Source organism: Sebastes umbrosus, chromosome 3, assembly GCF_015220745.1.
Source record: "Sebastes umbrosus isolate fSebUmb1 chromosome 3, fSebUmb1.pri, whole genome shotgun sequence".
NCBI lineage: Eukaryota > Metazoa > Chordata > Actinopteri > Perciformes > Sebastidae > Sebastes > Sebastes umbrosus.
Window position 1 is genome coordinate 6,235,875 of NC_051271.1, and position 17,687 is coordinate 6,253,561.

Below are 17,687 nucleotides of genomic sequence, written 5' to 3' on the forward strand. Positions count from 1 at the left end.
GAGGCAGTCAACCAGAAAACTACTGCAGAGATGTTGGCAGCTGCTATAATGAACACATTGGGTGCAAAGGCATTAGTGTATATTACTAAAACCATTACTGCTGTGGAAAGTAAACATTGTAGATGAAAAGAATCAGCTTACATGTGGCAGCAAATGGACTTTAAATATAAAATGAGATTGGGGTCACATTTTAAATATGCACAAAGCTATTTATTGTATGATGTTATTCAGCCCGTTCTCATTCCCAGGGTGTCAAATACTGACGCTTTGTAACGGCACCCTTTAGTGGCGGTATGTGACGCACTGGGCTTTCCATTAACATTACAATGTAAATCCATCTGCAGCAACAGTAAACGCACAGGGAAAGTGCTGTTGTGACGTAGTTTAAAGAGCGAAAGACACACATATGGTGGGTGGGGCGGTGGGGTGGATGGGTCCAACAACACAAGGCTTTCATCTAGGAGACCGTTGTTCGTGTTCCGTGTGTTAAGTTTCACTTTACAATCAGCTAATCGTTCGTGTCCCATGTTCACAATGCCCAGTCACATTTTTCACTGTGAAAACGTCGTAGTTTTAAGCCCAACCATGTTGTTTTTTTTAATCACTGAAATTATTTTGTTGCCTGAACATAAGCAAGTGTTTTTGTTCATTTCACAACATTAGACGTGTTTACTGCGATCGAAAAGTGACGCCGAGGGGTCTGACAGAGCATCAGTATGTGACGAGTTGGGATGAGAACGAGTTGCATTACTTTATTCTACCCTCTACTTCATGAGCTGCAGTGTAAAACTTTATACAAACATACTGAATGTAAAATGTTAAAGCAGCTGTACTGTTTTATTTGTAAACCAAAACTTAAATTCAGTGAATATCTCCTCACGGTGTGCCAGCTGTCTGTTCTGTGTGTGCGAGCCACCTGTAGATCAGTGGAATAGTGTGAAATTATTGGCAGGAATGTGTAACGCATCACCTGCATGCATGTGCGCATGCACATACAGTACAACCTCACACGCATGTACAAACAAAATGAAGACCCACTCATAAAACAAGCCACTCCATATAGCGCTACTTCAGGTCAAAACTTAACAGGGAACCTTTAAGACATCATCAGTTGCGTGATGCCAGTGCAGTGAGCCTATACTTATAGAACTATGTCTCTTATGACTCAAGTACCTTCACAGTGAGGGTGCAGGAAGTGTGTGGTGACATTGATTTGACAAACAATTTGTGAAACAAAAATATTTTATTACATTTGACAGGATTTTACAATTGTTTTTCTTTAATGTATTAAATTTATCAAAGTGCAGATGACATCGATTATACAAGAGAACACAGCTGCATTAGAATAGATACAGAGATCTGAATACGTTTTCACAACCTCTTAAATTCTGACCACTTGGCTTTTAAAGTTTTAGTCATTCAGATATTAAAAAATTACTGGCTATATTTGTATATTAAGAGACTAGTCAAAAATGACATTATGCATTTATTTAAATCATATCCACATTCATTTTGAGAATAATGAGAAATTCTGGTGCAGCCCAATATATTATGTTGCATGTTTTGTTAACATCACACATTAGTATGTTAAATGCACGACACTGCTTATTTCAGAAAAGAGCACAATTCAAATTTGAGAGAGCTTTTCCTGCGCTTTTCAGTTTATAGACCACCTCACATGGAAGACTCTTTTGGCCAGACCTCCTCTCGATCTTTGCGACTTTAAAGACTTCATAAGGAGGAATCAGGGCTTCTCTCTCCGACTCCCCGAGCTTAGAGAACAGAGAGACGTCTGCTCCGGAGCACGTGATAATCTCAAAGCATGACTTGTCTCCAAATCGTTCGGCGCTGGGGTACCAACCCATCGAGCTGGAGGTGAACGAGCCAAAGCGGATCACCTTGTTGAGAACGTCTTGGCTGAAGTAGCTGTCCACTCTGCGGTAGCCAGTGAGACATCTTTCCTTTTCAGGTTTGCGGGCGTTGAGAGTTTGGAGGGCATCAGTCAGGAAGAAGTGAAGCGTGTGATATCGAAACGTGGTCTTGTACTTAGATTTCTGGGTTCGAACTGCATAATTGAAGTCGAGATAGATTTTTGGTTTGTCGAGGGTATAAGCATAAATAGCCATGATCTGTTCTTTCCCCAGAGAGGTGGAGGGTCGCTTTCCCGTTTTACGCTTCCATTTCTTGTTGTAGTATTTTTCTGCTTCGCCCCAGGCCAGGGTGAAATTCTTGTTTTTGTTTTTCTCATTCGCCAGGTACTCCTTCTTCACTCTGTACTCCATCTTGTCTTTGCAACCAGCGTACATGTCATCAACAGCGTTTGGAGCCAAATCCAGTGGAACTTGACCTTTTAACGCTGCAGGTTCTGCAGAGCTCTGAAAAAACATTGAAATATAAGTCTTACTTGGTGATAATCTTACCTACAGATGTCAGTACGCAGCAGTCACACTTAAAGCTTCAATAGGCAACACGTTTTTGGCATCATGTGCAAAAAGTTCATAATAAACTTGCAGCATATTGTAATTCAAGTGTTCTGAGAGAAAACTAGACTTCTGCTCCTCCTCATGCTTTAGAAAATCTAGCCCCTGACGGGAGACTTTGACCAATCACAGGTCATTTCAGAGAAAGAGAGCGTTCCTATTGGCTGTGCTCCGGCTGGTGGGCAGTGCTTGGTATTTCCTCAACTGATCTCAACATGGCTGCTGGGTCACAAACTTTCTCATTTTACAGCTAAACAGTACACTACAAGATGATTCTGAAAACATTTGAGGCAAGAAATAGGCATTACAGTAACAGAATATTGATTCATATTTGATCAGCGCTGCCTAATTTGACCGTTTGATCAGAGTTTGTGAGTGATTGACAGCTGCTCAAAGACGGCAGGCTCCAGCTCGGCTCTGATTGGTTGTTTTCCTCCAGTCTGTGAAATCTTGCAGATGCCATTAGGAGCACCGGAGGACACAGAGGCACATTCTTTTTTTTTTCAGATTACCTGTCTCATGCACTACTGTCAGGATATAGTGACAGTTTAATCATATTTGCTCCATTTCTACACACTACAGCTTTAAACAAGCAGCCACCCAGTTTATACAGTACCTTTGCAACTCCTGTGAAGACTCCACACGTCATTAGCACTGCTGCCCAAACTGCCATCATCGCCATCTCCCACCAGCATAGAATAGAAACCTGCACACAAACAGTCTCTTTCAGTAAACACAATTATACATTACATTTTCTGTGTAAATCATTCCATTTCCAGTTATCTTATTTGAATCTGCTGGCTTCCTCTAACCTTGCTGAGTAATGTTAATTAATTGAATGTAAAAATAATAATGTAAAATTTGGATGGATCGAAACAGGCTTTGAAGTGGACATTTATTTTGAATCTAGCTCAAACACTGGGAAAGAAATGAAGACTTATTTCTCACTTACCACAGTTCAGTTCTCACATGTAGCTCCACTTTGGTGACTTGTGGGTTATCTGTTAAGCTGAGCTCCTGTTGGTCTTTCACCAGCTGCAGGCCATTCCAATCATGGGCGGGACCTTCACGAGGACTTCATGATCAACTCATTCCCTCTTTGATTGTGATGGGTCTATGCATCTGGGAATCATGCCAGTTGTACCTAAGACACAAATACCTTAAAGCTAGGGATGGGTTATGTATTTTAGAAACAACTCTTTATACATGCCGACAGCAATCAATAAATATGACAAAAAAAGAAAATGGAAATAAAATACGGTATCGGCTGTCAGGACTCAGACTCATGCTCAGAAGTTATGTTTTGTAAGTCCAAGTCAAGTCTCTTAGGATTATAATGAGCATTCTATCATCTGCTGCATGTCATCCTGTCTGCCTAGAACACGGCATAGCTATATCTATCCATATCTGAGGAATTCAAAGCATGTACTGTATCATCACTCCTTTATCTATTAGCATCAGCATTGATTAAGGAGGGTATATGATCACTTTCAACAGGCTGTTGCAATGCAATATGAAAAAAAACACACAATGAAAGCATTCCTTTAAAGTTAATAGCTGTATTTTGACCCTAAAAATGGATATAGATTATTATTCAGGGTAACAGGAAAACATTGCTAACATTATTAAGCATGCAATAATAACCATAACCTTTAATATTTCAATAACAGAGTACAAACGTATTGTATAAATACACTAGGTCGGTCTCCAACTAATGACAGCTTTAAATTAGAAATTTAACACATCCCTCTAGCTTCTCAAACAGGACTGTAATAAACCTGAATGAAGTGATTGAACAGCCTGCCTACCTACCTGGCATCATATGAAACTACAAAATCTACGGAACCATGTCATACTAGCTTGTCGCAAAGGAGAGGATATAACGCTCCACACTTACGCTACATTTTGGCGAGCAAAAACTGCCAAGGCCATTTTCAAAGGGGTCCCTTGACCTCTGACCTCAAGATATGTGAATGAAAATGGGTTCTATGGGTACCCACGAGTCTCCCCTTTACAGACATGCCCACTTTATGATAATCACATGCAGTTTTGGGGCAAGTCATAGTCAAGTCAGCACACTGACACACTGACAGCTGTTGTTGCCTGTTGGGCTGCAGTTTGCCATATTATGATTTCAGCATATTTCTTTATGCTAAATGCAGTACCTGCGAGGGCTTCTGGACAATATTTGTCATTGTTTTGTGTTGTTAACTGATTTGCAATAATAAATATATACATACATTTGCAAAAAGCAGCATATTTGTCCACTACCATGTTGAAAAAAGTGTTAAATACTTGACAAATCTCCCTTTATGGTACATTTTGAACCGATAAAAAATGTGTGATTAATTTGCGACTAATCGCGAATAATGTGATTAATTGCCATTAAATATTTAAATCGATTGACCGCCCTAGTCCCAATAAATTATATAGTTTTAAGGTATCAACAGCAAACTTTGAAATTTGTCAAGCTGTAAATTTAAACAGTCAAACAATTGTTCAAAAACCTTTTGCTTGGGATTTTTTTATGTTCTCCTACTGGTACCATTAAGTAACCACTAAATATGGGTTGTTTTCAGGGAATTACCTGATATTTATGTCAATAATCAACAAGAGTTATGAGTTTTTATTGCATTTATTGTGCACAGTATGGCCTCTGAATAGCGAGCTAACAAAGGGGACAGTTTTATTTCCTCACAACTTTAAAAAACACAGTTAATAAATTCTCTCATTGACAAACACCACAAGATAAAGTGTCCCATCAACACGCCATTCCTCTCTGATCAACTGTTAAATTTCACTATCACCACAATAATCATCAGCACCTGCAGAGCACACAGCACCGAAGCCACAAAACGCTTCTGCCTGCGTTTTATAAGGACTAAAGAAATGATAATCAACAGCAGGATATGTGCTAAAATCAACCCAACACTGAAATGCAAGTGTGTTAAAACGGCTCCAAAATATGTTTTGAATCGACTTTGATTCAATTTACAATTTAAATCCCTCTTTGGTACTTTGGTGCTCTGTAGTTTGTAGACCACGCTGCACCACGGGTCGTCTGTCAGGACATCAGTGATTTTGAAGACCTCATAGGGAGGAATCAGTACCTGTCCCTCTTGCCTGCTGGCGGAGTAATGTGTTATATCAGCACCGAAGCACGAGTAGATCTCAAAACAAGACACGTTGCCGTTAAAACCAAACGACTGCTTGCTTGAAGCCCCCAGGTGAAAGCACCAAAACGCATGTTTGCGTTGATGACGTCGTGGTCAAAGTGTTTCCACGTCCTGTGATAGGTGGTTCTGCACGACGTCTGGTTGTGACGCAGAACTTGAATGGCCTCAGTCAGGAAGAAGTAGAAATAGTGGAACCTGAATCCGTCCGTGCTGTAGTTGTATTTCCCCGTTTTCACTGCTCTGTTGAAATCTTGTCGGATAGGTTTCAACTTTGTGTACATGTACATAACTGTGGCGTGCTCTTCTTTCAGCTGCTTGTGCTCGGGTTTCTTTGCTCTGCTTTCAGCCAAAGCCCAGGCAGCGCCGAAGTTTCTGTTGAAGTGCCACTCAAACACGCCAAACAGGTCGATCACAGAGGCAGTTTCGGGCCGGCAGCCGTCGTACATGTCGTCAATGGAATCCGTCGCCATGTCCAGAGGTAAAGCCCCGGTCTTAGTTTTCTGCAGTGACGGATAAGAAAATAAACAAAACTAACAATTACAGAAGATTTGGTAATAGTCAGTGTAAATTTACTGCTACAAATAACAGGGAAAATGTTTTTGGTGCATACAAAAGAAAGAGCTGTCACCCACCACAGTCCTCCAGAGTAGTAGAAATGGGTCATGATACAAAAGGAGCGCCACTGCCAACAACACACAAAGGGTTGGCCAATTTCTCAGTGACTTCCGCTCACACACTGGTCGTTTGCCAAACCTCATATCTGAATGAAAAGAAAGACAACGCTTGTGGCTAAAAATGTAAGCTAGCCGTGTTAGGATTGGATGACAACAAGATGCATGCAGAAAATGTTATGAAAAGCATGTTTCTTTTATTGAACAAATTCAAATTTACAAACAACATGGCTCATAGATTATTGCATAATTATACATGAAAATAATAATAAATTAAATTAAGGGCTATAAGGGCTGTACCTGTAATTCATATTCTTCTATTATACTAAGAAGTTTCAATGCATTTTTGTTTAATATAAATACAATTCAAAAATTAAACAAACAAAAGTAAAAGTACACGTCTAGTGGTTGACATGTAAGAGATAAACCATAATCAGGACCCACATAATATTTCCTTAGCCTGGACCATCGATAAACATCCTCTCCACAAACAATGTATGACATCTGATTGTTTTTTTCTTACCTTTACCGAGTGCTTTCTTCAGCAGAGTGATATTCCTATGAGAGAGTGCGGGTGCGTTGTTGTTTGCAAACAAGTTCCGGCTCACAGGATTTACAGGTATGACCAAACAGCACAGACATTCTCCCACACCTTTGCTCAAAGGCGAGGAGCTATTATGGATCTTATCTTGCATGTGATGTTTGAACAGTATTTTAGTGAGAATAAACTGCATTTTTATTTTTACCACAAGCATTTTTTTCTCTTCCTAGTTTGCAGCATATTCTCACGTTATGTGTACCTATGTGTTTGTCAAGCATAAATGAAACCTTTGCACCACACTGGCTCTGTTATTTCCCTGCTGGCATTGCCAGAGGGAGGTTCCTCATGTAAATCCGGTTTGGTAGCTTGCTCGGGGTTAAAATAAACAAAGGTACTGCATGTCATCGGTTTGTAAAACACAACACAAGTGGACTAAAACAGAGGACATTTTTCACTCTGGAAAAGGTTGATGACAGCTCATCTCCTCACATAAAAGACAAAGCTTCTCCGTAGTGCCGCTCAGGATTTGGTAAGTTATAAAAACATGCCCCATTTTTTTTTTATTATTTTTTTTTTCTAAATGTAATGTGTTTTTTAAACTTTTAAATTTTGCAGATACAGTATGAGTGAAGAGTCAATAGCTAAGCACCAAATAGTAACTTTAATATGAAGTCCCACAGCTTTAGAGCTTGATATGGGGAGGGAAGCACACTCATTTGATAAACTATAATGATACGCTAGGATATATTTTGATGAAATGATATATATTACAGTGCAGTGCTAAGTTCCAGTACTTAAAGGGATAGTTTGGTTGTTTTGAAGTGGGGTTGTATGAGCTACTTATCCGTAGTCAGCGTATTACCTACAGTAGATGACAGTTGGCACGGCCAATTACAAATACACTGACTATGGATAAGTACCTCATACAACCCCACTTCAAAACACCCAAACTATCCCTTTAAGGAGTGCTGCACGTTTTTGTTCATCTCACATTCACTCTGATCTCAGTTCTTCTGGGTTAAATAACAGATTTTTCTCTGTTCCAGATGCACTATGCCTTCCCGGGAGAGCCAAGCATGTCAGAAAAAAAAATTATCTGCATGTGCCATTACTTTTCTTCTTGCGGGACTGCTGGTGTTTGTTGTCGTATATCTGACTCTCTGGAAGGTCATCGATTGGGAGGTATTTAACACATTATTTAACACTACATATTTAACATTGTCAGGACTCAAACATAAAAATAAAAAGAGTTACTCTGTTCACAAATAGTGTTTGAAAAAAAATAATAGTTTTTTTTAGGATTGTGCAAAAGAGGTTCCATTTTAATACTGTATATCTCCATCTACTGGAGAAATACTGAACAACATGTATTTCCTCATTTCAACATTTCATGCAGGATCCGACCTGCAGACTGAAAGCTACAGTTGTGACTGATAAAGCCATAATGCAGAAATGGGACGCCAGCACAAACTTCAGTCAAGCCTGGAGCAACGCAGAGCAAAACGCCAGAGAGCCCGCACACGAGTACATGGAGAAACATCATTCGACGGCCATATACATGTACTCAAATATTATGCTGCAACCTGTCAAGCAAGACCTTGAGACGGCAGAAAGTAATGGAAAACAACTAAAGGAGACATTTGAGCCCCGCTCCCTTTATTCTGCCCTGAGCGAAGCCATTCAGATTCTGAAGCACAGTCAGGTGACATGTCTTAGTACATATTACAGAACAGAGACTCTTTTACATCCCAACATCTCTAACAAACTGATTCGGTTCAGCACCTTCGTATTAGGTTCTGACGGGGGGAACTTTACAAGGAACGCTTCATGTTTAGAAGTGTACACGTGTTTCGGTGCTGACGTAACACGTTACTCAGCCTTGAAGCTGAACAACCAGGTGCTGATTCCTCCCTATGAGGTTTTCAAAGTCACAGACACACAGACGGATACGCGGAGGTGTAAAGTCATCTACAGACTGAGGAGCGACCTGAACTGCGTTTATGATCGAGAGAGCGATAAGTTACATCGAATACATGTATTACCAGAGGACATGTTTTTTCTCATTTTTGCCATCACTTGTACGTTGATTCTATGTCTTTTGCTACCCTTGGTTATTGTGAAGGTGTTAGAAAACTGTAAGAAAACTGCTGTTTGCAGTGCCTCATCTTACTAGAACTGCACTTACACCGCAGCTAGAGCTGTCGTTTAAAAAGCAAGGTTTCATTTGAAATAAAGATGGTCATATGAGCTTTACAATTGGCAGTAATCATATTGTGGCTTAGGGGGTAGGCCGACATTTCCATGTTTTAAGACTTCATGTGAAGAAAGGAAAATATGGTTATAGTGTTCATCCTGCCTACTGTAAAATAAGGTATACGTGCAACGTATACATTTAGGAAATGTTAATAGTTTGATAATATTTGCAAATGGTGTTGGTCCACAATTCAGACTTACTTTGCCATGTTGTAATAAAGTGCTCTGTTGCTCAATTCACAACTGCTGAAAGTTTCAAGCCTGTTGCAACTCACCTAGCAGCAACGTGTCACGGTAACAAGCAAGCAACTGAAGGGGAAATCAAATATAAATGAGCCTAAAAAAGAAAGCTCCCTCTCTTCACTAAGATGTCATTACCAAAATGAAGTTTATTCAAGTGTGCTATTAGTATACTTCTTTTTGAACTTAAAATAAGAGAGTTTACTTTCAGTTTACTTTTTATGTACTTATCAGAGATATACTCAACAAAAGTATACTTTAGTATACTTGGCTCAAACTGACAAGCATACTTAAAAGTCTAAGTATACTTGGCTCATATGAATAGTATACAGAAAGTCTAAGTATACTTGGCTTATAGGCTACTCATTTAATCTTTTGATCAAGATATACTTAAGAATAATATAATTAAGTATTCTTGCCTTATAGACCTACAGAAAAGAATACTTGGCTTGTAGTTGTGCTTACTTTTTGATAGAGTTGCCTATTAAAGTGTATACAAGTGTTGTTTTTTTTGACCCCTCACTTTCTCCTCTGTGTCTAAAATGTAAAACCGAAATAGGTACCTTAACCCAATGCCTTTGGTCGTGTCATAAATTACAGAAGTACTGGTCTGAAATAGTATGTCAAATGGAAAAGATATTTGATAAGGATTTAGAAATGAATCCAATGTCTTTGATTTTAGGAATCCCAAGTACAAATATAATTACTGCAGCCAACAAAAGGTTATATAACATTCTTACATTTGCTGCTAGAAAAAATATACTACTACAGTGGATCAGTGATAAGAAACCCTCTGTACAAGGCTGGCGAAAAGTCATATTTGAGATGGTCCCTTTGGAATATCTCACAAATATTCTACACACCAAAGTAGATCAGTTCCATAATATCTGGCAACCCTATCTGAATTATATTGGACCCCGAACTCTCTTCCATTATCTCACAAGGAGTCTCTTGAACATGAACTCATATATCCTGTAACTTCCCTGCACTATGACTCCCTATGACCTCCTATATACATTTTTTTTTTTTTTTTTACCTGAGCTGCACCAGGTTTTTTTTTTTTTTTTTTTTTCTCTTTTGCCTTTATCCTTATTGTGTTTGTGAAAATAAGAAAACCCAATGAACATATAAGTGAAAAAAAAAAAAAACACCAACAATTGTGGAGTGGTATAAACTGATAATTGAGCTAATATCAATGGAATATCTAACATACATTTAAATGTAAAATGGGTGATTTCTTTAAGACTTGGACATCCTTTTTTAAATATGCTGGTGAAAAACTTACAAATAGTGTACTAAAGGGTCTGATAGATTGCAATATTGAAAATTCGCCATTTTTGGGTCGTAAGGCGAGATATTTATTTGCTGACTTATTTATTTTGTTTTGTTTTCTTATTTTTCTTAAAATGTTTTGTTGTTGCATCAGTGTCGATTGCGATAAACTGTAACGGACTGAGCGCCTCCTTATCCTTATACATATACATACATAGATGCTTTGATATTTTCAACTACATATGTGATCGTGTACAATCATCTCTTTGAGTATATTATGTGCTATGTATACTGTGTGTTAGGGATCTAAATCTGGTGTTTAGTTATTGTGGCCACTGTGTGTTGATTTATTGTTGGTTTTGTTGGTGTTTGTGTTTAAAAGCATAATAAAAATATTGTGTGAAAAAAAAAAGTGTATACAAGTGTGTCTACAAAAACTATAACACAAGGAACGGTCTGAAATGTCTAATCACCACTGAAGTAGACGGAACAATCAGACGAGGAGTTGCAGGAAAACCAGGGTTGATATACAGTATAGCCGAGTAGATTGCTGAGAGGTGTGTGCAGAGCAGGGAGCCGGGACAGGTGACGAACAGATTGATTTGATGACAGACGTGGAGGTTGACTGACCCTGAAACTGAGGCAGCTAAAAGGAATTCAGCTATCAATCACTTTATTATTCACACTGGTGCCTTTATACAGTACACACACACACACCACTCCTCTGTTTGTATTGGTGCCTGCGAATTAAACTCCTGAACTCGTGTTTACAACATGGGAAGTTGTGTACACGATGTGCTTGGCGTTCAAGTGGTCAAGTCGTGGGAACACCGCTGCTAAGCAACAGCAATATTAACGTTACTGTCGGCATCTAAAAGCCACAGAGTCTAACAATTTAGCAAGGTAGCAAGCAGGTAACATAATGCAGGAAATGGCATAATGACAGAGGAAAAGGATTAGGCGGTTGGGAATATCAACATTTTCCTCAGACTTATTATAGAATTACGAAGAAAAACAATATACGACTAAAATTGCAATATATTCACTTATTATGTACCGAATAATTAACTTCCTCCGCCATTTCTGACAGGTCATAAACTCTGAGATTTCAGAAACTTTCCACTTATGAGGTTGTGAATACCACAAGAGGGGGGCGTTCACATGGACTCTTCTCGTGAACACGGTAAACACGACCCCATTTGAAGGCACCATTGCATCACACATTACATCCCTCCTACACGTTCCTCTTTATTTCTCAAGCACCCCTACATACGGGACAGTGCTGATGACAAATGTGCTGAGGTGATGGTTGGACAACTGAGGCAGCCAGGACATTCAGGTAAAGCTAGTAGATTTATGACAGCCAAAACATCATGTAATATAAATACTGCACTGTAAACAATTGCTGTTAATTTACAGCAGAATTTCAACAGTATTAACCTGTTATTGCTAAAAACAGTGCTTTACTGTTAATACAAAAGAAAATCTGTTAAATTACGCTCATAGGCCGTTTTTTAACTGAACTATAATGTATTCTTAAAAAACAGCACTTTACTGCTGATCAACTGTCTAAAGTATCATGAATAACAGTTTCATGCAGTATTTTTTGAATTCTGGGAAGAGCATTTCACCTGATCTGCACATGTGAGGCTGGATCCGTTCTTTTCTTCATCCATCCCCATCTTACTGATTATTTGGTGAGTAGTAATTTTATTTAATTAATAAATCTGTGCAAAGTTTATCAGTGATGTTTCCAGTTAGTTTGCATAACAGAATATGTGCATGTCATGATAGAGGGATTCAACAGCTAGCTAGAATTTCACAGATGATTGCACATTAATCGGACAACACAAGGAGCTCATTTTAATTTCTATGTATTCAAGTTAATATCGAAGTTAATGTGCTGACACATGTATTTTGCCAGTGAATTCATGCATAACGACGGTGTATACATTTTACAGTCTATGGAAGTCCCTTCAACATTTAAAGTAACATTAAGACTTCAGTGCACGTTGGTTATTGGGTGGTAATTCAGCAGAGCATATACAAAATTGAAGGCAAGTTTATTTACTAGCTAACTAGTGTTTTTGAATGATATCTGAAAACCACATGTTCTATAGATCAGATGGTCAGAATATTCATAATTGATCAAAAAAACGTTTCTCAACCAGTAATGCACACCACTCAACACAATTCATTTCAAACATTGACTAAAAATCCATGAAGTTGACTGAGGAAAATTCTTTCTAAGTTTCAGGTGAAACAGCAGGAAGCTATTGGCGCTGGATGGTCAGCCTTGAAGGCCACTTCATATGTGAGGGGATCCAGCCCACCTTCTTGATGGGACTTGCTGCATTATTTTCCACCTTCTACACCTGCACGCTCAAGTTAATCTCAAGGTTAGATACTTTCAGTAAAACCTGTATTTTTATTGTGGCATTAATCTAAGTGATTCACACAACTTGATTTTTACACAGTACCTGAAGAAACACTATCATTTTTCAGGTGCACCGTAGGAATAAACCCTGAGAGAGGCACCAAGGATGGACAGGGCAAAGTCTTCTCAAAGAAAACTGGCAAATTCACGAGCTACAAGACAAGACTACAACCGTATATCCACATGTATCCACTCTGCTGATGGGACTCATGGACTTGAGTGGGACTTCATTTAAAATGGTGAGTTTACATTACATACATGATAAGAGGAAATGAGGGCTACACACGCTGATTTTGTATGTGAGAAGTTACAATGAAAGTTATGTTGGAACTCATATATCTCTCTCACACAGTCAGCGGGCTACCAAGGCTGGATTGAGAGAACTGGCGTCTTTGAGTGGGCCATAAGTCATTCACTAACTCACTCCCCCATTATCGCCCAATACTTGGACTTCCACACTTATCCATGTGCCTTGTTAGAGCCTGAATATTCATAGTTGGACATGATGTCACATGTCTGGTGGTGTTGGTGCTCATTATGATATAAGGCAAAATATTACTTGAGAGTTTTGTTTTAACTCTATGATATAGCTCAACTCTCTGTAACTGTTCCACAAAGTAAGGTTAGTAAGATTGACAGATGTCTTCAGAAATGCTATTTCTTCTGAAATTTGGTTTGTTATCTGTGTCAGGTTTTTGTTGGCGCTGTGTTGAACTTCATATGAAAATAAAAAATAAAGTGCAATAAGATAAGCTGTAGATGTTCTTTTCTCACACATTGTACATGATTGGAAAATCAGTGAATTAGCTCTGTTCTTCACTCACATGTTGTTATGGTTTGCATTCTGTGCTTGTAGCCAGCTATAGACAGACATTTTGGGCCTTATAGCCTTAATTATAGCCTTTTTCTTAACAAGTGCCTTTAATTGTATTTAGTGTGACTATTCCTATGTCTGTAACCTGCTAAGTCTATTCATCTAGGCAAAAAATAATGTTCATTAAAATGTATGTAAAAAATACAACCTAAATAGTGCATTGAAACAAATCAGTAAGATAATGTAAAAGAAAGGGATAAAAACAGCTATATAATGTATCCTTAAACAGTAAATTAACTGTAAAATACTGTGAAATTAATCAAAAAAACAGTATATACTGTATTTTTCATTAACAGTACAAAGCTGTAAATTTCAGCGACAGTACAATAATGTTAATTTTACAGTAGAATAATGGCAACCCTGCTTCCAGCTCTTTACTGTTATTTTACTGGGAAATTCTTAACAGTGTGGTCATTTTACTGTGTATTGCTGACTGAAGAATGTTATTTGAGAAGCTAATCCGTCACCACCAAACACACATTCTTCTCCGAGATGTCACAATGGTCATGCACAAAATGTCAACACTTACTTAGGGAGTGAAGAGGTGAAAGTATGTCAGCTATATGTCAACGCCCCGGCCATAAACAAAGGAAAGTTCATCTTCTTGACTATGTTGTTTTAGTTTGTGTACAGTGACGCAGGCTGCATAATCAAATACAGGTCAGGCATGAAATATGCTGTTAAGAAGGATTTTGTGACACCTTGATGACTAGATTGTTGCCTGCATATCCACCAGAGGTGCCACTCTGCACGTATCTGGGTAAAAGTTCTACAGTATGTCTGATCAGAGAGTAGCTACTGTATATCCCAATCAGATGAACACAGGACTGACATTTCAGTCATGAAACTAAATGTTATGTATGTGACATATGCAACAATTATCACCAGTAAGGTCTTATTTTTCTACTCTGATTGTCATACACTCTAAGAAATATCTGTGTATTAACACTTGTATGACTGTAACAGAAATTGTCCATAGCATGTGAATCACGGGTATATTTCTGTTTATTTACATTTTACAAATTGCATTATGGGACCTTGATCTGTGCTCCGTCTGGTTTGGTTATGTGTATAATGTAACGATTGTGAATTTCCTGGATATAGCTGATATTACTAATATCAGCTTATGTAATGTTAGTGAGCTGGTGTTCACAATGCCTTAATCATAACTAACCAACGCTTGGTTTGGGAGATTAAAGAACTCATTTTAGTTAACAAACTGAGCAGCTTTGTGTAAGATAATTTGTTGTAACGTCAATGAAAATGAGCGCCCGTTATTTGGTTATGCCCCTCTCCACCATTCTTTGTGGCAAATAATAGAAAATGTTCTGTTTTTTTTACTATAGATACACCATTAAATAATAGAAAATGTATTGTTTTTACTATAGATACATTATTAAATAATAGAAAATGTCTTGTTTTTACTATAGATACACCATTAAATAATAGAAAATGTATTGTTTTTACTATAGATACATTATTAAATAATAGAAAATGTCTTGTTTTTACTATAGATACACCCTTAAATAATAGAAAATGTCTTGTTTTTTAGTATAGATACACCATTAAATAATAGAAAATGTATTGTTTTTATTATAGAAACACCCTTAAATAATAGAAAATGTATTGTTTTTACTATAGATACACTATTAAATAATAGAAAATGTATTGTTTTTACTATAGATACACCCTTAAATAATAGAAAATGTCTTGTTTTTACTATAGATACACCATTAAATAATAGAAAATGTATTGTTTTTACTATAGATACACCATTAAATAATAGAAAATGTCTTGTTTTTACTATAGATACACCCTTAAATAATAGAAAATTTATTGTTTTTACTATAGATACACCATTAAATAATAGAAAATGTATTGTTTTTACTATAGATACACCCTTAAATAATAGAAAATGTCTTGTTTTTTAGTATAGATACACCATTAAATAATAGAAAATGTTTTTTACAAGATACATTATTAAACAACAGTAAATATATTCTTGTTGTTTTTTACTGTAGGCATACTGTTAATTAATACAAAATTTCAGTTTTTTAATTACTGTACAAAGTCCGGGTAATGAGCTGCCAGTACGTTTTCTGTTATTTTACAGATTTTTTCCTTGGAGTGTAGGAAGAAAAGTACATACACATTGCCACAACAGGATACAGAATGGTTTTAATGTGTAGATTAAATCAACTTTCTATGGATTCTTTCTCTCCTCATAAGTATCAGATTCTTGCCCCACACTGGTCGTGATTTGCCTCATCATTCACTGACCTTTTTGCCACTGTGAGATGATGGGATTTTGCCGACAAGGCTATTGTCAAATATTCCATGATGATGACAAATCGAATGGAAAAACTGACAAATAAAGCAAATAAATAAAGTGGCTAATCTTCACAAATGACTCATCAACAAAATATCAAAGCATTGATAATATCGGGTGTGTCGGAACAAGCGAACAGTATGTGGGTGTACAGCGTTTAGATTGGGCTGATAACGCCAAAAAAATAAAGAAGAAGAGGCCTGATGCATGGCTGCCATGTGTTGTGTAGCAACAAAGAACATAAACATAGATATGTCTTTTTATGAAGACTTTATCCCTTTTGGGTTATTATGAGAGGTGAATTCCATTGTCCCTTATCATGAAGGTATTCCAACACTTCAAGACAACGTTTCTGTCTTGAAATGCTCTAACTACACTCTACAGACTGTACTGGCCACAGTGTCTGTGTGATTGAGCCAGTTGTCAGTTCGTATTCTCGCTGACAGCAGTATTACCTTCTCCGCCGACACATAAACTTGGCTCTGCTGCTGAAAATTAACGTCTTCTTGTTGGCATCAGGATCTCAGGTCACATGGGTCCTTGGCAGTTATAAATCTCAATGTCAGAGGGGAGTGCCTTAGGAGAGGCTAGAATTTGGGAGAGGCCATCTAGGTACTGTATCAGTGTGTTTCACCCTCCATAGTGCGTAGGTGTGTGAGAGAGAGAAGTGACATGCATGACAGGTATTCCCCTGACTTGCCTGGGGGGATGAATCATTACAGGAGGTTTCCCAGAAGGACACAACACTGTATACCTGTTCAAACATCACAGTTACTTGATAACTGTTGTTATTAGGGCTTTAGTCTTCCAATGATTTTTTTCCACAAGGAAGCATTGCCAAGTGTGTCTTAGTTGATTTCAGGGGTTTAAAGGTGCAATATGTAAAATGCAGCCACCTGCTCCAAAGAAATAGGGGTCAGCATTTACCTCTACTGGGTTCATACAATCTAAATTTACAATCATCAATTGTTAAAAAAAAAAAAAAAAAAGCCTACAACTAACTAACAGCAGGGCAAGAATACACAAAACGGCTACGTTATAACCTTCACGTGTGGAGTCGGCTTGTAAATTATGTTAGCCATCTGTGGGTTTGTGCCAACCGGGGGCTTTACGGTAGATTTTGATAGTTTATGATAGAGAAAATGATCCCCCGCCTTTGTGTGGTCCTCCCTGCGTCCAGGAGACCACCCTACCAAGAGGAGAGTGGTCGGGACTCAACAGCTCTGGGAGACAGACCCCGAGTCGGTGGCCGCAGCAACTCAAATTCAGCCAACCAGCGTCGGGAGTCACAGCGGGCTGGTGGAGCGCTGGGTCTAAGCTGTGTAACGGCAGCAACAGAACGTTTGCTGATCCGGTGGGGTGTTGGGACAGTACCCCAGAATCAAACCCCGGGTGCTGGGGTTTGCTCTGGCTG

General features: G+C 38.2%; 3 protein-coding genes and 1 long non-coding RNA gene across 5 annotated transcripts; 2 read left to right on the plus strand and 2 right to left on the minus strand.

Annotated features, from left to right (window-relative positions):
• Window positions 1-1,224: 1,224 nt before the first annotated feature.
• Window positions 1,225-3,577, minus strand: LOC119483934 (NAD(P)(+)--arginine ADP-ribosyltransferase 1-like). 2 transcript variants are annotated; one of them, XM_037762443.1, is made up of 3 exons: window positions 3,433-3,577; window positions 3,097-3,186; window positions 1,225-2,375 (listed from the first exon to the last, which is right to left on the minus strand). In XM_037762443.1, the coding sequence occupies exons 2-3, from the start codon at window positions 3,160-3,162 to the stop codon at window positions 1,611-1,613; spliced, it is 831 nt and encodes a 276-aa protein (XP_037618371.1). In that variant the 5' UTR covers window positions 3,163-3,186; window positions 3,433-3,577; the 3' UTR covers window positions 1,225-1,610. The 2 variants fall into 2 exon arrangements, with proteins under 2 accessions (XP_037618371.1, XP_037618378.1); XM_037762450.1 differs by lacking the exon at window positions 3,433-3,577 and adding an exon at window positions 3,293-3,399.
• A 1,519-nt stretch (window positions 3,578-5,096) lies between these two features.
• LOC119484312 (T-cell ecto-ADP-ribosyltransferase 1-like) lies at window positions 5,097-7,122 on the minus strand. Its single transcript, XM_037763055.1, is given in 4 exon segments — window positions 5,097-5,701; window positions 5,704-6,156; window positions 6,267-6,416; window positions 6,851-7,122. Coding segments are annotated over 3 exon segments (945 nt in total). The 5' UTR covers window positions 6,321-6,416; window positions 6,851-7,122; the 3' UTR covers window positions 5,097-5,263.
• Window positions 7,123-7,154: 32 nt separating this feature from the next.
• LOC119484323 (ecto-ADP-ribosyltransferase 4-like) lies at window positions 7,155-9,605 on the plus strand. The gene is made up of 3 exons (XM_037763068.1): window positions 7,155-7,397; window positions 7,915-8,050; window positions 8,265-9,605. The coding sequence occupies exons 2-3, from the start codon at window positions 7,922-7,924 to the stop codon at window positions 9,039-9,041; spliced, it is 906 nt and encodes a 301-aa protein (XP_037618996.1). The 5' UTR covers window positions 7,155-7,397; window positions 7,915-7,921; the 3' UTR covers window positions 9,042-9,605.
• A 3,085-nt stretch (window positions 9,606-12,690) lies between these two features.
• LOC119485429 lies at window positions 12,691-13,458 on the plus strand. Its single transcript, XR_005206263.1, has 3 exons — window positions 12,691-13,032; window positions 13,139-13,309; window positions 13,423-13,458. It is a non-coding gene; the product is annotated as an uncharacterized LOC119485429 (long non-coding RNA).
• The last annotated feature ends 4,229 nt before the right edge of the window (window positions 13,459-17,687 follow it).